At 42.4% G+C, this 21920-nt stretch overlaps 1 protein-coding gene across 2 annotated transcripts in view; it reads left to right on the top strand.

The window, feature by feature from the left end:
- The window catches only part of LOC106573702 (cadherin-13-like), a 706604-nt gene that overhangs the window by 534138 nt on the left and 150546 nt on the right, over positions 1-21920 (top strand). For both annotated transcript variants that reach the window (XM_014148993.2, XM_014148994.2), the window contains one exon: positions 8882-9022. In XM_014148993.2, the coding sequence (XP_014004468.1) occupies positions 8882-9022 (141 nt within the window). The remainder of the gene's footprint in view (positions 1-8881; positions 9023-21920) is intronic.

The following is a 21920-nucleotide window of genomic DNA, read 5'->3' on the forward strand; positions in this document are numbered from 1 at the left end:
AAACCATCACAAAATATGTTGAATTTGTACCATTGAAACAACATCAGCTCTTCAACGTTGTATCCGCTATAAAAACAATAGGCTTGGCAGCGCACCCTGATCTACAGCTATTCCTGCGTGACCGACCAGCTCGATTTGGTGTTATGTAGCAAAATTTGACATTTCGGTTTTTTACATTGGATAAAAGTAGAGAGGTACTGTATATCATACACTACAGTTGAGGAACAATAAGAAACAAATTATGCTTTGAAAGTTGATGTCACGACTGTCTTCGTCTTCAGAAGAAATAGAAAAGTCCTCGTCAGAAAAAGTAGACCAATACGCAGAGGTCGTGTTCATCTTTGAATTTAATTAATTGTTAACGTGAACACTATACAAAAACAATAAACAACGACAGTGCAACAGTTTTGCAGGCTATACAAAAACGCAGTGCAAAAACAATCTCCCACAAAAGACAAACACAAACACACCCTACTATATGGGACTCTCAATCAAAGGCAAATAGACAACACCTGCCTTCAATTGAGAGTCCCAACCCCAATTAACCAAACATAGACATACAACCAGCTAGATCAACATAGAAATACATAAACAAGGAACAGTGCCCAAAAACCCCGGAATACATAAATCAAATCCCCTACAACAAACACACCACCCCGAACCACATAAACCAAATACCCTCTGCCATGTCCTGACCAAACTACAATAACAATTAACCCTTATACTGGCCAGGACGTGACAGTACCCCCCCCTAAAGGTGCTAACCCCGGAAGCACCTCAAAAATAACAAAAACCCCAAACAACAACAACAAAAACGACGGCACTGTGCTACACCCCCCCTCCCAAACCCACCTATATCTGGAGGTGGCTCTGGTTCTGGCAGTTCCGGGCAGACGACCCACCCCGGTAGCTCCAGGTAGACGGGCCACTCGGGCTGGGCCGGAGGACAGTCGGGCCACTCTGGCAGACCCGGAGGACAGTCGGGCCACTCTGGCAGACCCGGAAGACAGTCGGGCCACTCTGGCAGACCCGGAAGACAGTCGGGCCACTCTGGCAGACCCGGAAGACAGTCGGGCCACTCTGGCAGACCCGGAAGACAGTCGGGCCACTCTGGCAGACCCGGAAGACAGTCGGGCCACTCTGGCAGACCCGGAAGACAGTCGGGCCACTCTGGCAGACCCGGAAGACAGTCGGGCCACTCTGGCAGACCCGGAAGACAGTCTGGCCACTCTGGCAGACCCGGAAGGCAGTCGGGCCACTCTGGCAGACCCGGAAGGCAGTCGGGCCACTCTGGCAGACCCGGAAGGCAGTCGGGCCACTCTGGCATCGCCGGGCAGTCTGGCCACTCTGGCATCTCCAGGCAGTCTGGCCACTCTGGCATCTCCAGGCAGTCTGGCCACTCTGGCATCTCCTGACTAGTGGGTGGCTCTGGCGACTCCTCACTGACGGGCGGCTCTGGCGACTCTTGACTGACGGGCAGTTCTGGCGACTCTTGACTGACGGGCAGTTCTGGCGACTCTTGACTGATGGGCAGTTCTGGCGACTCTTGACTGACGGGCAGCTCTGGCGACGTCGGACTGGGATGACGCACTTGAAGCCTGGTGCGTGGTGCTGGTACTGTACGTACCAGACTGGGAACACGCACCTCCAGGCTAGTGCGGGGAGCGGGAGTTGGGTAGCCTGGTCCTCGGAGGCGTACCGGCGACCAGATGCGCAGCGCAGGCATCCTCCTACCAGGCTGGATGCCCGCTCTAGCACGGCACCTGCGAGGGGCTGGAATAACGCGCACCGGACTGTGCGTGCGTATGGGTGAGATAGTGCGCTCTTCAGCGAAACATGGCGCCCTCCACCTCATACGCTCCTCCATATAACCACGGGTAGCTGGCTTCCGGCTCTTCCTAGGCCTAGCCAAACTACCCGTGTGCCCCCCCCCAAAAATGTCTTGGGGGTGCCTCTCGTGCTTCAACGCCAGTCGTGATCCTCGGAAACGTTCCCGGTCCTTACCAGCCATTCTCCATGGGCCCTCTCCGGCCATAACTTGCTCCCATGTCCATCTCTCCCGTTTGTCCAATTCAAAATCCCTCTGCTCCTTCCTCTGCTGCTTGGTCCTGGTTTGGTGGGAGATTCTGTCACGACTGTCTTCGTCTTCAGAAGAAATAGAAAAGTCCTCGTCAGAAAAAGTAGACCAATACGCTGCGGAGGTCATGTTCATCTTTGAATTTAATTAATTGCTAACGTGAACACTATACAAAAACAATAAACAACGACAGTGCAACAGTTTTGCAGGCTATACAAAAACGCAGTGCAAAAACAATCTCCCACAAAAGACAAACACAAACACACCCTACTATATGGGACTCTCAATCAAAGGCAAATAGACAACACCTGCCTTCAATTGAGAGTCCCAACCCCAATTAACCAAACATAGACATACAACCAGCTAGATCAACATAGAAATACATAAACAAGGAACAGTGCCCAAAAACCCCGGAATACATAAATCAAATCCCCTACAACAAACACACCACCCCGAACCACATAAACCAAATACCCTCTGCCACGTCCTGACCAAACTACAATAACAATTAACCCTTATACTGGCCAGGACGTGACAGTTGATACACTTGTAACCCCACTTTTGAGAAAATGGCCCTTGAATGTTTTGGTACACGTACTGGATAGCTCTTCTTTGTCTACACCCATTCAGCATCGTTCACACCCTCTTAAGCAGTTGTGGGAAAAGTACCCAATTGTCATACTTGAGTAAAATTATAGATACCTTAATAGAAAGTTACTCAAGTAAAAGTGAAAGTCAGCCAGTAAAATACTACTTGAGTAAAAGTCTAAAAGTATTTGGTTTTAAATATACTTAAGTATCAAATGTAATTTCTAAAATATATATATCAAAAGTATAAATAATTTAAAATCCCTTATATTAAGCATAGCAGACGACACCATTTTCTTGTTTTTAAAATGTATGGATAGCCAGGGGCACACTCCAACACTCAGACATTATTTACAAAAGATGCATTTGTGTTTAGTGAGTCCGCTAGGCCAGAGGTGGTAGGGATGACCACGTGTTCTTCTCTTGATAAGTGTGTGAATTTTCCTGCCCTGCAAAGCATTCAAAATGTAATGAGTACTTTTGGTTGTCAGGGAAAATGTATGGAGTAAAAAGTACAATGTTTTCTTTAGGAATGGAGTAAAAGTTGTCAAAAATAAAGTAAAGTACTGATACTCCAAATAACTACTTAAGTAGTATATTTACTGAAGTATTTTACACCACTGCTCTTAAGCCTTGGCCCTACCCATCTCTTTAAGGATTCACATGCATGACATCAGCAGCCTGGTGGTCCAAAATAGCATAACTTGTGTATTTTAACAGCAATAAACCTATCTGGTTCAACATGTATTTAGTATATGTCAATCTAGCAAACCAGGCTAGAAAAGCAATGTTCTAAACATTGTTTCGAGCTTGTTAGCTAGCTAGCTAACATTAAGTTAGGTGGCTAGCCAGTTCAAATAACGACCACATAATATAGCTGACATCGTCTTAACTTGAGCTAATTTGTATTCATTTTTACATGAAAATAAACTCACAACAAGATAATTACAGAAAATAACAGACTAAATAAAAGCAGGGCATTCTACCAGAGAATGTTTTACCTTTGACACTGTCTCGTTGGCCTAACATTATATCCTAATTTGACTTTAGTGCAGGTCATATTGCTCTTCACATTACCATCTCTGGTAAACACACACTAGCTATATCAAATAAAATCAAAGTGTATTTGTCACATGGTACCTTGCATAGAGGAGTCTTTTGTTTAGACATGTAGCTAGCTAACTAAACAATGAACCATAATCCCAACTGATAACATTACTACCCTGAATGAATCTGCAGGTAGCTAACCAACTAGATGGAATGTTAGCTAGCTAGATAAAATTGCAATGCAAATTGATCTGAGATATGAATAATATTACTACACAGATCATACACGTAACATTAACTAGCGAGCCAGCTAATGTTAGCTAGCTAACAGTATGCTTTAACTTGCAATGAAAACAACTTCCTGACAAAATTAGAAACGTTTAATATCTGAAAATGTAGCTAGCTAGACTCTCTTACCCGTATACTCGTATACATGGATAAATGCTTCTCCCTCTCTGTCACGGATGCCATGGTTGGCCTTAGTTTGAAGGTGTTTTATACAACCCCCTCTGTGTTCTCTTTGCGACCCCCTCCGCATATTTGCAATCAAACGGCAGAATTTTCTCCATCCCTTTAGCTATCATACTCTGCATCCACCGGGCATTCCACTGATTTAAAAACTCTGTCCTCCAGAAAGTAAAGAGCAACACTTTCGCAGTTATTTTGTGATATCTTTCAGAAATCCCATTTTAGAAAGGATTACTTACACGTACTGAGCAGCTCTTTGTTATAGACAGAGGCGTGCTACAAGGCAGACCAATCTGAACTCTTCTCTCGGCATGTCCAGCCCATCCATTATTATTAATATATATATATATGTTTTTAAATGTAACCTTTATTTAACTAGCAGCAGTGGGTTAACTGCCTTGTTCAGGGACAGAACAACAGATTTTTACCTTGTCAGTTCAGGGATTCGATCTTGCAACCTTCCCGGTTACTAGTCCAACACTCTAACCACTAGGCTACCTGCCACCCCATTATCTCAGCCAATCATTGCTAGTGGGAAAATTCCTGTCTTTTTACGTGGCTAAGCTAACTTGGCTCTTAATTTAACAATTTTATTCATATTTACAGATGACATACACATTTGTTATTAAGGCACATACAAGTTCACATGTTTCAGAATGCATTTCTGCCAAAAAAACGCATTTTGTTGCAAAATGCATGTTTACATTCAAATACCTGTCCTGTGAAGTAGTGATGCGCGACATACGCCTAATTTCCAGAAACGAGTCACAAACCCAGCTTTTATATTTGCCACTGACTACTATCAATGTGCTATTGAGAGAATCACTATTGAGAGACCTCTTAGATAATTAAATATATTGCTATTGAAGTCATTCCAAAGTGTAGGTTTAACAGAGCAAATACAATTTAATCATACTTTATAAGTCATATCATCAATGATAGTATTTAGGCCTATATAGCATTTGCAAATTCATCAACAGCTTTTTTTCAAATATACAATGCATAGGCCTAGGGTTTCAAGCTTTGGATATACATTGGATTTAAATCTCCATCTCAACCAAGAATCAAAGTTAAAGAACAACACTAAATCAAATCAAACTTATTTAAAGTGTATTTCAAGTTTGATTGGATTTAGTCCTATTCTTTAACTTCTATGGGCTACGTGGGACGCAAGCGCCCCACCCACGGTTCACACTATTCAACAGCCAGTGAAAAATCAGAGCGCCAAATTCGAAAACAACAAAATGTCATAATTCAAATTTCTCAAACATACAATTATTTTACACCATTTTATAGATAAACATCTCCTTAATCCAACTACGTTGTCCGATTTCAAAAAGCCTTTACGGCGAAAGCATAAAGTTAGATTATGTTAGGACAGTACATAGACAGAAAATTACACACAGCCATTTTCAATGCAAGGACAGGTGTCATCAAAAGCAGAAAACCAGCTAAAATTATGCACTAACCTTTGACAATCTTCATCAGATGACACTCCTAGGACATTATGTTAGACAATACATGCATTTTTCGTTCTATCAAGTTCATATTTATATCCAAAAACAGCATTTTACATCGGCGCGTGACGTTCAGAAAATGTATTTCCCCCAAAACTGCCGGTGAATCAGTACTACAATTTACAAAAATACTCATTATAAACGTTGATAAAATATTAAACTGTTATTCAAAGAATTATAGATTAACATCTCCTGAATGCAACCGCATTGACAGATTTCAAAATAACTTTACTGGGAAAGCACACTGCAATAATCTGAGTACTGTGCTCAGAAAAATACACTACGCAATACAGATAGCCGCCATTTTGGAGTCATCTAAATGCATAAATAGCATTAGAAATATTTACTTACCTTTAATAATCTTCATCAGAAGGCATTTCCAGGAATCCCAGGTCCACAACAAATGTTGTTTTTTTGATAAAGTAAATAATTTATGTCCAAATAACTCCTTGTTGTTCGTGCGTTCAGTTCAGCTACTCCGAATGTAGGAAGCGCGCGGAAAATGTGAAGACAAAAAGTTTTTAAAAATCTATTTACGTTCGTTCAAACATGTCAAACGTTGCATAGCATCACTCTTTAGGGCCATTTTAACGTGAAACTTCAGTAATATTTCAACCGGACCATTCCTGTGTCTTGAAAAACGTTTTGGAACACAGGTCCCATCTCACATGAACGCGCGCCAATGAAGTGATGTCATTCCCTGGGACACCAACTTCCCAGCCTTCTCATTCGGTCTCTGTTCATCATAGACGCCACAAACAACTTTCTAAAGACTGTTGATATCTAGTGGAAGCCTTAGGAAGTGCAAAATGAATCCTTTGTCACTGTGTGTTCCATTGGCAATGACTTGAAAATAGTACAGCCACAAGATTTTCATTTCCTGCTTGTATTTTTCTCAGGTTTTTGCCTGCCATATGAGTTCTGTTATACTTACAGACACCATTCAAACAGTTTTACAAACTTCAGAGTGTTTTCTATCCAAATCTACTAATAATATGCATATTCTAGTTTCTGGGCCAGAGTAGTAACCTGTTCAAATTGGGTACGTTTTTCATCCGGCCGTGAAAATACTGCCCCCTAGCCCCAACAGGTTTTAACTGTGATTCTTGTTTGAGATAAATCCAACATATCAATTATTCATTTATAAACAAACGGGAATTTGTTGACAACCAAACACAATTTAATATCACTTTTGCAATACAATAAATGTCAATAAAACATATACATTATGTATTCATAAAAGTTATTACCCACATATTACCCAAATTTCCACTTTGAAATGATGTGGTGTGCGCAGTGGGTAGTGACTGCTGTGGTGTGCAGAGTTGGGAGGGGAAAGGGAGGGAGGGAGGGCTGCATTGTGGGTAACAGAGAGAGAGGAGATGCAGGAGTGGGCTCCTGGGGGTTTTAGTGAAACATACAGATTCGTTTTTTTATGCATGTGGCACTGAACACCACATTGAGTGGGATCTCGCCAAGGAAAATAAATGTTAGCTTATCAACAATACTTGGTGTAATTTATGCCATTGGACCACCATTTCTAAGCAGGAAATATTCAAAGAAATTAATGTTGTGATTCTGATCATTAAGAATACATTATACTTGGTAAAGGTTATGTTTCACATGTGCCAGTTTGAAGCACAAGTTTAGTATGGTCAATGTAAACACTGTTTTGGACTCACTGTGATGACATCATGGCCAGTGTCCACTGTTAAACAATACTTCCCTGGTGCTCACCTCTGCTACAGTAATACCAGCTTCACAGGGCTTGTTTAAAGTGTGACTGCCTTATTCCATCTATACACTCTTAAAAAAAGGTGCTATCTAGGACCTAAAAGGGTTCTTTGACTGTTCCCATAGGAGAACCCTTTGAAGAACCCTTTTTGGTTCCAGGTAGAACACTTTTGGTTCCAGGTAGACCGTTTTGCAGTCCATATAGAACCCTTTCTACAGAGGGTTCTACAGGGAAACCAAAAGGATTCTACCTGGAACCAAAAAGGATTCTACCTGGAACCAAAAGGGGATATCTTATGGAGACAACTGAAGATTCCTTTTGGAGAAAAAAAAATTCTGTAGCCTGCAGGTGAATATTAACCATGGCTTTAAAAGCAACAAAATAATCTATGCTGGATGCAGAGCTGCATATTCCAAATTGAGCTTGGCATTTAACCTGCACTGCAATCACACTCCACTTCTCCAACTTACCCTAATGCCTGGCCAGCTTCTGTCCTCCAGGGTCCCTCCCCACTGCCTTCCCTCGCCTTAGAATTACCCGGGAGAGCCAAGCTCCAAAGAGGATCCTTTCTCTTTTAATGTAGCACATCATGAAAGCTGGGAGAAAAATGTTAATAACGCCGCTTGCATGTCTGCCAAGCATACAAACCTTGATCTTATGTCTTCTGAGCCATTGAAGGGGAAGTATTGAAGCAACTTACCCCCTTAGGTATTTAAAAATGGATGAACGTAAAATACTGTGAGTCATACTTCCATACGTCTACTCATAATCACATGTGCTGAGAGGTGTTCTACACAGACTGTAAATACATTTGTTTGGGGATTTTTTCATCTGGTTTGCACAAGACCTGGATGCATGATAGATGCCAATAGATGATGTGGGTGTTGGTTGGTTTCTATAATGTGATAAGCTTAGGTTATAACAGACACTTGACATCTATTTAGTTCTATTTAAATGTCAGGAAATGGCTGTTATATTTAGTAGACTACAGAGTACTGCACTACCACCCCCAGACAGGAGACCATGCCGTAGCAACTCTCTTTTGTTTGTTTTGTGTGTATGAGTCACTTGGGCTATGTGACTATGTGATCATTACACTCCAGTACCTGTCTGGCTCTATGCCTCCAAAAGTCTGGTGCTTTGTTCCTGAGCTTTCTAAGAGGCTTGATAGAAATGTACAAAGTGTCAACATAATAAGATGCCAAGGGGGTGTGTTTTTATTAGAATATGTTTACTCCGAAATGAATCCACACCGGCGTAACAATCATTCAGTCTAAATTGCTTTTTGTCAGTCAGTTAATCATTTGTTATCATTTGTATTCAGTGGATTCATTTGATCTCCCTCAACAAATCCTATGTCTAATGATGATTGTGTTGTGTGTAACCCCTGAAATGGATGTGTGATAATGACAGACTTGACACTGTGTGTCTGTGTGTGTGTCCCTCCAGACACTCCCCACAACACAGTATGAGCTGGAGATCGTAGCCCAGGACATGAAGGGAAGAGACGTGGGACTGACAGGAACATCCACGGCAACCATCACCATCACAGACAAGAACGACCACGCCCCAGAGTTCACCCACTCACTGGTAAGTACCTGCACCCCTGCTTGTTCCCCTGACTCCTGTTCTCTGTCTGTCCTCTCTGTCCCCTGACCCATGTTCCCTGTCTGTCCTCTTTGTCCCCTGACCCCTGTTCTCTCTCTCTGTCCCCTGAAATCTGTCTGTCCTCTCTGTCCTCTGTCCCCTGTCCTCTGTCTGTCCTTTCTGCCATATCCCCTGTTCTCTGTCCCCTGTCCTCTGTCCCTGTCCTCACTTTCTGTTCCCTGTACTCTGTCATCTGTCCCTGTACGCAGATACAGCTGGTGACGGGCTAGATTCACGTCCAGTTGATAGAGTGGGTTACACACACACACACACACACACACACACACACACACACACACACACACACACACACACACACACACACACACACACACACACACACACACACACACACACACACACACACACACACACACGCACCAGTTATCCACCATGTCCTCTGCTATCCAATTTAAAATGATAGTGTTATAATTCTCAGAGCCTGCCCGAGGAAAGGCTTAGCTCACATCAGTCATCATTCTGTGTGTGTGTGTGTGTGTGTGTGTGTGTGTGTGTGTGTGTGTGTGTGTGTGTGTGTGTGTGTGTGTGTGTGTGTGTGTGTGTGTGTGTGTGTGTGTGTGTGTGTGTGTGTGTGTGTGTGTGAGAGAGAGACCACATGTAATAAACAACACATCACAGTAGTCAGGTGGTAGGGGCTCACAAGGGAGATAAGGGAATGTTTGTGTGTGTGTGTTTGCGTGTTGTGCTGCTATGATCATGGTGTTGGTTTCCTTTGTCAGCACAGCCTCAAGGCTCTAGTAGAAACCCTGTATGGCACACGTAACCCAATATCCACCAGCCACACTATCTCCGTCATTCAGAAAAAAAATGCACTTAACAAACTTAACCTATTTGCCTGTTTGTGCGACCTCATGATGAGTCTTTCAAAAAACTGCAACTGTTGCTGTTTTTTTTCTTCTTGAGGTGAAGAAAAACTCATCAGGCCCTGGAGGAGAGGTCGTAATGTTGAGTTGTGTGGTTTTTAATGGAAATGCCCAGAGCTGTTGTCAGGCTTTGAGACACATCAACCCCAACCTCCACCAGACGGGCTTCCATAATGCATTGCCATGTCAGAGCGTTGTGAGATCTTCACAGTGAAATGTTCTGGCTGAGTAGTCATGCTGGGGCCATGCTGAGTGCACTCTGTCCATGTCCTCACTTAATGCCTCCATCTTTCTTTTGGGGATCCGTTTAACAGTGTGGAGAAATGTTCCTTTTAAAAACACAGCCATTTAAGGTGCTAAACTCCTCATATAAGTCCCCAACCCGCTCAGCAGCCACTAACCTGGCCATGAATCATCTCTTATGACTTCCAACTATTGTAGGTGTGGGTGTCCATGAGCGGACATGTTAATGTGAATGTGGGCACATTCATAGATATTGAATTCCACTTGTAGTGCAAATATTCTGCACTCTCTTGAAAAACCTTTTAAAATAACATATCCTTCTGGATGTTGAAAGTTTTCCAACTGAAAACTCTGTCTAAAAACATAGATGTGCATCTCTTGCATTGTGTATGTGCTGCATTCAAGCAGAGAAAGACATGTTCTGCTTTACCTTTCATTATTCATCAATCACAGAAGAGCTAGGCTTCCTACCCTGCAGTACACACAGGTGCTGATAGTGTTGGCATGACTCCACATAACACTAGTCTACTTGAAGATGTGCTTAAGTCAACCAGTGGGGGATTCACAAAGTACCCTGCCTACCCAACGCACTCTTGAAATAGACTTTAGAACCTATGATTCCCATACAGAGTAGTGAGATATAATAAAGCTCCACAAAGACAAACATGGTATGTAAGGTATTACACATTCTCGAGTGCTATATAAACACCTCTCAAAGAGGAAATTCTGTTGGATTTGTATTCCATATCTTCTCTCTTACACAGTGTGAAACTACTTGGAAATGCAGTTAACAAATTCAGGTTGACTTTAACTCATCAAAGATTCTGAGTGAAATGGACTCACACAGGTCACCATGCAGTCCCGTGTAGCTGGAGGGCAGGGTGGGTTTATCATAGAACGGACTGTTGTTTCATATCTGGTAAAGATGGACAGACAGTATGTTACAGTGAGTCAGTAGTAAACCTATCATAGTCTTCTTGGTTGGTGCATAGTCCTACAGATACTATATACACTCATGAGTCTGTCGAGCTGCACTATTGTTCTCCTTAGCAAGTTTCTCTGAGAGCCCTGTGTAATCTATCCGCCCAACTTTTTTAATCTAAGGCTAAATTGCTCTTTCATACTTACGAATGTGTTACATTCTGAGAAGCTTCTTTAGGGAATTGGGATCCACAATGATTAACTTTTTTTGAACAAGTTCTAATCCTATTTTTATGAGAGTGGAAACAACAAAAGATGATTGGGAATCCCCTGGTATTAGAATAATTTAAAGACGGAATATGTATAGTAGGAAATTAATGCCACTCCTGATAAAAACCAACAGCAATAAACCACTGGCTTATATTGTCTTATTTTATTGATTTATTCTGCAATGCAATACTATGCTAATATCTTAGCATAATGATTGACAAATACTTCTGTTGGACCTTGTTCCTATTTGGGGTTCAAAATAAAGATATTGCACTAACCAATACCACTCCGGGCATTGACAACTAACTACTCCCCACAGTGTGTGTTACTGTGCATTGTCTGTCTTTGAAATGTGTTTATTGACCACTGCTGTTAACTGACCAATGGACTCTGACTCTTCCTGTCAGTCTACATATCAGCCTTTACCACGGTTTGACCTGTAGTCTAACTGCTGCTCCAGTACAGCTCTGACCGCTGATCCACACCACTAAAACACACATTAGCAAACATTTCAAAGTAGGACAGAGGACAGTAACAGCCCCTATGACATAATTTCTGCTTGATCTGAAGTCTCCCTAATTAAAGCCTGTGGTGACACAGAGAGGATAGGCTGGTGATACTACCTCCTGGTTGAAGTGGACTGTGTACCCCTGTCATCCCCTCACCAGCAACCCCACCCCCATCTGGCTCTGGGTGATAACTGGCATCTCATTTCTGACTAACCCATTTCATAGTTTCTTAGCAGCCACTGATCTGGCTTATCACTCCTGACACTCAGGGAGACTGACAGCCAATCCATGCCCTTGCTCCCCCGTGGTGACGGGAGAATATGCATGCCCTCCAAATGATAATGATATTAAAGCCCCCATGCAGTCTTACATTGTTTATTTTTTTTAAATCATCAATGTAAGTCTAATAAATCACCGTTTTTTTTTCTCATAACAATAACTCCAAATATATTTGTAATCATTTATTTCCCTGAGCCTCCTTTTGCCATTGAAATGCTCAGTCTGCTCATGTGGCCGTGTTAATACTCATTTAAATATATTTGCATACCCCGTCCTGATTAGCGGATAGGATCGTCTAGACCAGGAGCGTCAAACTTATTCCATGGAGGGCCTAGTGTCTGCAGGTTTTAGACAACCATGTGTGGCGAGTTCCTTACTACTTCGGGATCCTGAGTGGCACAGCAGTTCAAGGCACTGCACCTCAGTGCTAGAGGCTTCCCTACAAACCCTGGTTCAATTTCAGGCTGAATCACAACCAGCCGTGATTGGGAATCCCATAGCGCGGTGCATAATAGGCTCAGCGTCGTTCAGGTTTGGCTGGGGTAGGCCGTCATTGTAAATAAGAATTTGTTCTTAACTGACTTGCCTAGTTAAAAAACAAATTAGTGACCTTAATTCATCATGAGGGATGAGCAAAAATTCCCCTTTGTGGAATGACACCTGTGTTCATCTGTGATCTACCCCGCTTATCCATTCGAAGTAGGAGGATACATATGCAAAAAAGGAAGACTAGTCATTGGTCAGAATAATCAGATCAGAATTTGATTTCATGCTCTGGGCCAAAAACTCCATCCCACCTGAAAAGACTGAAATTCCAGGCAAAAAAATCTTACACTAAACGGGCATTATCATCATGTTTACAATTTAATAGTGTTATTTCGACCCCATAGTGTGGAATTCTTTTTTTTTTTTAAACAGGAGATTGAGTTTTTGACTGCACTGCCCGTTTAACGGTGATGACTGTGACACTGAGGTCTGTCCTACCCAGGGCCAGGCTGGGCTAGGCTGGGCTATCTGTCAGAGCTGGGCTGGCTGTCTCAGTGAAGGCTGCCATACGCGTGCCGTTTGTTGCTTTGATGGAATGGGCTGTGTCAGTGTGGGAGGATAGTGATGGAGAGGAGGCAGGAAGAAACCTGGGGTTCGGACCATCTTTATTTCTGCTTGAATGCTTTGTGCTGACAAAATATATCCAAATAGATAAGATTTTGTGTGTTTTCCTTGTAACCAATCAAGGTACTGTATATCAAAGTGGCAGCAGTTTAGCTTAGCCTTTCCTTTCTCTATCGTATTCAAATAGAAGAAGCCATTTGGTATGAGAGACCATGTGGTGTATAAACATGATCTTAAACCTACAGTGTCTGAAGAGGGCCAATTGTATTCCATATCTTTCCTCATGTCATTTAGATGTTGAGATGAATAGGAAACCTCTCATGTTCGCCAGACACTCAGGGGTCCTGAGAGGGTTTGTGTAGAGTGTATGAACACTTGAGTGGTTTGTTCAGAGAATTGCCGTCCTTCAGGTCTGGAGAACACAAGACGTCTCTTCAGGGAGCACTGAAGGGTCCCCATTCAAATCGCTGATCGCATTTCTACCACCAACAATGCTTTGCTGTATGAAGTTACACATTATTGTGTATCTACTTGATATTTAGCAGATTCTCTTATCCAGAGTGACTTACAGTTAGTGCATTAATCTTAATTGCAGGCATAGTAAGTCTGCTTTTCATGTGGTAAAATGAATAGTGTATCTGCAAGAACCCAATCCTCAGCCAGATGCATTGTTGGGCTGCCATAACCTTGCATTATCTATTTAATGACATACATATACTGTCAGCCTAGGCCTTTTCACTTTGTCACAAAGCATGTAACATTGAGAGCCCTTTCTGTGTGTTACACAGTTGTGGTCAAATATATTGGCACCCTAGCACGATTCACTTTTTCTTGTGAAATAAGTTGAAATTTAAAAACATTTTGTTGTTCACATGTGTGTGCACAGGACCAAGGGGAAAAAAATATCTAAACAGAAATTTAGATTTTCCATTAGAAATGAAAAGAAATGGCTTGGACGTGCTCAGTGTGAACCTGCTTTCATCTGTGAAGAGCACAGGGCGCCAGTGGCAAATTTGCCAATCTTGGTGTTCTCTGGCAAATGCCAAACGTCCTGCACGGTGTTGGGCTGTAAGCACAACCCCCCACCTGTGAATGTCGGGCCCTCATACCACCCTCATGGAGTCTGTTTCTGACCGTTTGAGCAGGCACATGCACATTTGTGGCCTGCTGGAGGTCATTTTGCAGGGCTCTGGCAGTGCTTCTCCTGCTCCTCCTTGCACAAAGGCGGAGGTAGCGGTCCTGCTGCTGGGTTGTTACCCTCTTACAGCCTCCTCCACGTCTCCTGATGTACTGGCCTGTCTCCTGGTAGCGCCTCCATGCTCTGGACACTACGCTGACAGACACAGCAAACCTTCTTGCCATAGCTCGAAATGATGTGCCATCTTGGATGAGCTGCACTACCTGAGCCACTTGTGTGGGTTGTAGACTCTGTCTCTTGCTACCACTAGAGTGAAAGCACCGCTAGCATTCAAAAGTGACCAAAACATCAGCCAGGAAGCATAGGAACTGAGAAGTGGTCTGTGGTCCCCACCTGCAGAACCACTCCTTTATTGGGGGTGTCTTGCTAATTGCCTATAATTTCCACCTGTTGTCTATTCCATTTGCACAACAGCATGTGAAATTTATTGTCAATCAGTGTTGCTTCCTAAGTGGACAGTTTGATTTCACAGAAGTGTGATTGACTTGGAGTTACATTGTGTTGTTTAAGTGTTCCCTTTAGTTTTTGAGCGGTGTAAATTATACCGCAACTGTAGCCTTTTGTCATGTCAAGCATTGGGTCAGCTGGTGCAAGCTCAGTTAGCGCAAGCTCAGTTAGCGCAAGCTCAGTTAGCGCAAGCTCAGTTAGCGCAAGCTCAGTTAGCTTTGTGTTCAGTTTATGTAGTAGTGGTTGTTATTGCACGCCTTGAATCCTAGCTGATCCTAATACAAAATATAAACGTTTCTCTGAAAGTGGAATAGAGAAAAAACTTTTTTCGAACTTACTTTAGATACTGTGTGCCTAGAAGGTGTTAAGGCTGAATCTTTAACTGAAACTGTATACAAAAAAGGTTGTTGTCCATTCAATAATGGCATCACTCTGAAGTGAAGCTCCCACTGAGCACTTTTACTATACATGGTGGCAAACTGTAGTTGGCAACATGCTGTTGTCACTACAGGACTTAATTGCTTGTAAGGTTATAATTGACTGTGGAACTTGTTTTTTGTGTGCCCATCTTTTCAAGTGAAGTTAAGAGTTGGCAGTAGTGTGTACATCATTTTCTCTGTGGGTTCAAGGTGAAAACAAAGCTATTTACATTGCCTTCATTATATATGTGCAAAGCAACCTGCATAGCAACACAAGTCTGTTAAAGCTGTCAGCCAGGTTGTTATGTTCAAGTGTGGTTGAAAAGTATTGATGTTATTTCACTGTCTAGGTTAATGCAATGACTAGAGTCTATTTTACTGTTATAGTTAAATCAACTTATAAAGGCAGAGCTGGTTTTCTGTGCCACATGTTCAGCTGAAGTGTATCTATGGGAACAGCTTGAGCTGGATCTCTTCAAATGTAATAATGGTGCAGGTAAGCTCATTACCTTCCTTGGCCCATGTATGTAAGATGTAGGAGGAAGAGAGGGAGAGAGAGAGAGAGAGAGAGAGAGAGAGAGAGAGAGAGAGAGAGAGAGAGGGAGAGGGAGAGGGAGAGGGAGAGGGAGAGAGAGAGGGAGAGAGAGAGAGAGAGAGAGAGAGAGAGAGAGAGAGAGAGGGAGAGGGAGAGGGAGAGGGAGAGAGAGAGAGAGAGAGAGAGAGAGAGACCAATTTTCTTCTTCATTCTATCTAAAGGAGGCACATCAATCAGATAAGATAAGCAGCTCTTATAAGTGAGCTGATGTGGTAAAAGAGACGACCGCTGAAAGATTTTTAAGATCTGTATTTCACTCCAGGTAATATCTTTAAGCATGTAGGAGGATATTTTCTCAAAATACTGCTAGCATGCTAATTACCCACATACGAATAAGAGCATGCACAGTTCAAATAAATCAACCTTTCAAAAGTATCAAACCTAAGTGGAATAATAATGAGAAAAGTTGCAGCATAGGATTTTTCTTTGAGGGCTTTTCAGTTGTTTTTGTGAAGTCAGGTCAGATGATGCCAGCAGGCAGAATGGGAGAGAGAACAGCACTGTCTGTAGAAAGACATACTGTACCTTTGAGAGTTAGAATCTTGGCTGTGATGGCAAGGCTCCTTAAGGGAATAGTGTTGTCTCCCCAGGGACTAAAGTGACATGCCACTGTGTGTATGTTGTCAGCTCAATCTACGGGGCCACAGAAACGTGGCACAAAGCACTTTCCAATAAGATGAACAGTTGCACTGCTGTATTCTGTGTTCTCTCCCTGCATGGCTGTATCTCAGTCAGACCAACCAAATCAAACCACATTTATATTCATAAGCCATTATGTCTGACGGTCGGGGATCTCTGCACGTTTATCTCTCTTCTCTGCCGTCTGTCAGAGGAAGGGGGAGCTGCCGCCGAGAAGGATGGGTTGAGGTGTAAAAGGATGTGTATGATGGACGTGTGATGGTACAGTTTCTATCACTGTGAGAAGAGAGAGAGGTGGACATAGAGAGATGTTCATTCTCCTCTTCACTCCACTTAACATTAGTGCAGGCTGAGCAGCCAATCACCCTATCATATTCACATATTGAGAGGAAGGCCAGGGACTGACAGACAGGCAGTGTAGACACTACTCATTGACAGCACATAGAGAGGACATCTCAACACTGAAATAAAGCCAGGGCTGCTGCCTTCCAACAGGCTCATAGTGCCAGCTGGCATTGCATGATGAATGAAGGGGGAATGGGTAATTTCCAAAATGGTGTTAATGGGGTTTGATATTTACCCCCTGCTCCAATTATACAGCCAGATTAGATCAATATGCATGCATTGTCAGCAACAAGTGGTGAGTGCACGGAGAGATATGACAGGCCATTTTTAGAGTAAACAAGCAGTTTGTGTTGTAGCGATGGCCCTTTTTTTCAGACACACACATAACAACACACACACATAGTAAAAGCACACATGTAGATACCCAGGAGGCCTGAGTTGGTGGTTATTTCCCCCATTCTCTCACACCGCTGGTTAGTTTGTACACTCAGTGGTATTGGGGTCTTATCAGTAGCAGGGCAGGGCTAAGTGGCAACAGCCCAGAGATTGAATACATTCATCTGACAGCATGGCTGAGATGGGAGACTGAGGTCTGGTCTGTCGCTATAACAGCCTGCTAATCAGTGTGTGGTGTAAGAGAGCAAACATACAACAGGATGTCATGCTTCTCTCTCTCTCTCTCTCTCTCTCTCTCTCTCTCTCTCTCTCTCTCTCTCTCTCTCTCTCTCTCTCTCTCTCTCTCTCTCTCTCTCTCTCTCTCTCTCTCTCTCTCTCTCTCTCTCTCTCTCTCTCTCTCTCTCTCTCTCTCTCTCTCTCTCTCTCTCTCTCTCTCTCTCTCTCTCTCTCTCTCTCTCTCTCTCTCTCTCTCTCTCTCTCTCTCTCTCTCTCTCTCTCTCTCTCTCTCTCTCTCTCTCTCTCTCTCTCCATTAAATTCAATATAAGGGCTTTATTGGCATGGGAAACATATGTTAACATTGCCAAAGCAAGTGAAGTAGATAATAAACAAAAATTAAATAAACTATAACAATTTACAGTAAACATTACACTCACAAAAGTTCCAAAATAATAAAGACATTTAAAATGTCATATTATGTGAAAATATTTAAAGCGCAAAAGGGAAAATAAATTACATAAATATGGGTTGTATTCTAGTGGCATCAGGTCACAAATCTTGCTGCTGTGATGGTACACAGGTATTTCGCCCAATAGATATGGGAGTTTATCAAAATTGGGTTTGTTTTCTAATTCTTTGTGGATCTGTGTAATCTGAGGGAAATGTGTGTCTCTAATATGGTCATACATTTGGCAGGAGGTTAGGAAGTGCAGCTCAGTTTCCACCTCATTTTGTGGGCAGTGTGCACATAGCCTGTCTTCTCGAGAGCCAGGTATACCTACGGCGGCCTTGCTCAATAGCATTTCTATGCTCACTGAGTCTGTGCATAGTCAAAGCTTTGTTAATTATTTCCAATGTGTCAAGTAATTATCTTTTAGTTTTCTCATTATTTGGTTGGGTCTAATTGTGTTGCTGTCCTGGAGCTCTGTGGGTCTGTTTGTGTTCCAGGACCAGCTTGCTTAGGGGGATCTTCTCCAGGTTAATTTCTCTGTAGGTGATGGCTTTGTTATTGAGGATTTGGGAATAATTTCCTTTTAGGTGGTTGTAGAATTTAATGTCCCTTTTCTGGATTTTGATAATTAGCGGGTAACGGCCTCATTCTGCTCTGCATGCATTATTTGGTGTTTTACATTGAACGCTGAGGATATTTTTGCAGAATTCTGCATGCAGTCTCAATTTGGTGTTTGTCCCATTTTGTGAATTCTTGGTTGCTGAACGGACCCCAGACCTCACAACCATAAAGGGAAATGGGTTCCATGACTGATTAAAGTATTTTTAGCCGGATACTATTTGGTATGTCAAATTTGATGTACCTTTTGCTGGCATAGAGGTCCTTCTTACCTTGTCTCTCAGATCGTTCACAGCAATGTGAAAGTTACCTGTGGCGCTGATGTTTAGGCCGAGGTATGTATCGTTTTTTGTATGTTCTAGGGCAACGGTATCTAGATGGAATTTGTATATGTGGATCTGGCAACGGGACCTTTTTTGGAAAACCATTATTTTGGCTTTACTGAGATTTACTGTCAGTGCCCAGGTCTGACAGAATCTGTGCAGCAGATCTAGGTGCTGCTGTAGGCCCTCCATGGTTGGGGACAGAAGCTCCAGATCATCAGCAAACAGTAGACATTTGACTTCAGATTCTAGTAGGGTGAGGCCGCAGACTGTTTTAGTGCCCTCATAAATTCGTTGATATATATGTTGTAGAGGGTGGGGCTTAAGCTTGCATCCCTGTCTCACCCCATGGCCTTGTGGAAAGAAATGTGTGTGTTTTTTGCCAATTTTAACCGCACACTTGTTGTTTGTGTACATGGATTTTATAATATAGCATTCTTTACCCCAACACCACTTTCATGAGAACACTTTGCCTTTGTTCTGCTTTGTTTGTTTGTCAATTAGGGTGTGCAGGGTGAATACATGGTCTGTCGTACGGTAATTTGGTAAAAAGCCAATTTGACATTTGCTTAGTACATTGTTTTCACTGTGGTGGAAATATACGAGTCTGCTGTTAATGATATTGTAGAGGATTTTCCCAAGGTTGCTGTTGACGCATATCCCGCGGTAGTTATTGGGGTCAAATCTGTCTCCAATTTTGGGGATTGATGTGATCAATCTTTGGTTCCAAATATTGGGGAAAATTTCGGAGCTAAGGATGATGTTAAAGAGTTTAAGTATAGCCAATTGGAATTTGTGGTCTGTATATTTTATCATTTCATTTAGGATACCATCAACCCCACAGGCCTTTTTTGTCCTGTAGTTCATTCAATGTAAATGGAGAATCCAGTGGGTTCTGGTAGTCTTTAATAGTTGATTCTAAGATTTGTATTTGATCATGTTTTTGCTGTTTGTTCTTTATTATAGGGCCAAAAAGATTGTAGAAGTGGTTTACTCATACATCTTCATTTTGGATAGATATCTCTTTGTGTTGTTGTTTGTTTAGTGTTTTCCCAGAAGTGGTTATATTCTATGGATTCTTCAATTACATTGAGCTGATTTCTGTTATGCTGTTCCTTCTATTTTCATAGTGTATTTCTGTATTGTTTTAGTGATTCACCATAGTGAAGGCATAGGTTCATGTTTTCTGGGTCTCTATGTTATTGGTTGGATTTTTTATTTTTATTTAACCAGGTAAGTTGACTGAGAACAACACATTCTCATTTACAGCAACAACCTGGGGAATAGTTACAGGGGAAAGGAGTGGGAATGAATGAGCCAATTGTAAACTGGGGATGATTAGTTGACCATGATGGTATGAGGGCCAGATTGGGAATTTAGCCAGGACACCGGGGTTAACACCCCTACTCTTATGATAAGTGCCATGGAATCTTTACTGACCATTGAGAGTCAGGAAAACCATTTAACATTCCATCTGAAAGACAGCACCCGACACAGGGCAATGTCCCCAATCACTTCCCTGGGATATATATGTATATTTTTATACCAGACAAAAGGGTGCCTCCTACTGGCCCTCCAACACCACTTCTAGCAGCATCTGGTCTCCCATCTAGAGACTGACCAGGACCAACACTGCTTAGCTTCTGAAGCAAGACAGCAGTGGGATGCATGGTGGTTTGCTGCTGGTTTCTCGATTTCTTTCTTAGGTTTTTACATTCTTCATCAAAACATTTGTCATTGTTAATTTTCTTTGGTTTTCTATTTGACATTTTTAGATTCAGATCTCTCTCTCTTTATGTATTTGTCTCTCTCTCTCGCTCTCTCTCTGTATTTGTCTCTATGTGTTTATTTTTCTTTCTCTTTCTCTCCTTCAGAAGAACATTTTGTTACCTTCCTCAATAGCCTAAATGACTGCGTTGTTTAAAGTGTGTTTTTGAAAGGGTTCTTGGCAAAAATCTATGTTTTTGCCCACGGTGTTGGGAAGATCGAGCGGTAATCTATAACACAATACCATCCTGACAGAATACACTGTGATCTGGGATACAACACTTTCCTTTCCTTTAACAGAGCGTTCTGTGTTTGAACTGTTAGACTGTACGCTGTGATACAGTAATGGTCCTAACAGAGACAGAGGGAATTGCTGTTGGCTGGATGCAGTAATGCTTCTAGAGTATTCCGCTTCACAATACACCATGCAACAGTGTCTGCCAAGCAGAATACATTCCTGATATAAATCTAATTAAGGGCTGCTACAACAACAGGGCCATTTGTGTGCTTGCATGCATATGTCTGTATCTCTTTATTTCCACACAAACTTTAAATTCAGGTGAGGTGAGCTATGGAATATTTTAGTGCTGCTACTTCACCCAGGATAGCCTAAGTACAGCCCTCAGACTTCTTAACCTGGCATTCACAGAGAGACAGATAGAGTCTGTGTCTCAAATGCAGCCGATAGACCCTGGTTAAAAGTAGTGCACTATAAAGGGAATATGGTGCCATTTGGGACACAAGCAGTATTAGTGTCCCCTGGCTGCATGTTCTCTTTGAGTCAGATCATTCCCAAGAGAGGTGAACATCACAACGCCCCACCCCATCCCCTTGGGGCTGAATGTGGACAGCCTTCATACTGTGTTGAACAGGGATGATAGCAGGGTCTGGTCAGATGGGCCTGGTCAAGCCTAAAATAAACACTCCATCCACACCAACTAGCCTGGGAGATTGGCCTGGATGATGCCTTTGAAAGGAGACAATCTCTGGAACTAGGGGACAGAGAACTGGTGACTGCTGATTGAAACTGACCTCTCATTGCTTGGAAGAGAGAGAGAGAGAAGTCAGAGAGAGAGAGCGAGAGAGAGAGAGAGAGAGAGAGAGAGAGAGAGAGAGAAAGAGAGAGAGACAGGTCATGAGCAGATGAGCTCCTGCATGTTCAGCATGTTCTTAAAAATATATAGATTTAGAGTTAGATAAATTTGGATTT

The sequence above is a fragment of the Salmo salar genome, chromosome ssa16 (assembly GCF_905237065.1).
Source record: "Salmo salar chromosome ssa16, Ssal_v3.1, whole genome shotgun sequence".
NCBI classification, from domain to species: domain Eukaryota; kingdom Metazoa; phylum Chordata; class Actinopteri; order Salmoniformes; family Salmonidae; genus Salmo; species Salmo salar.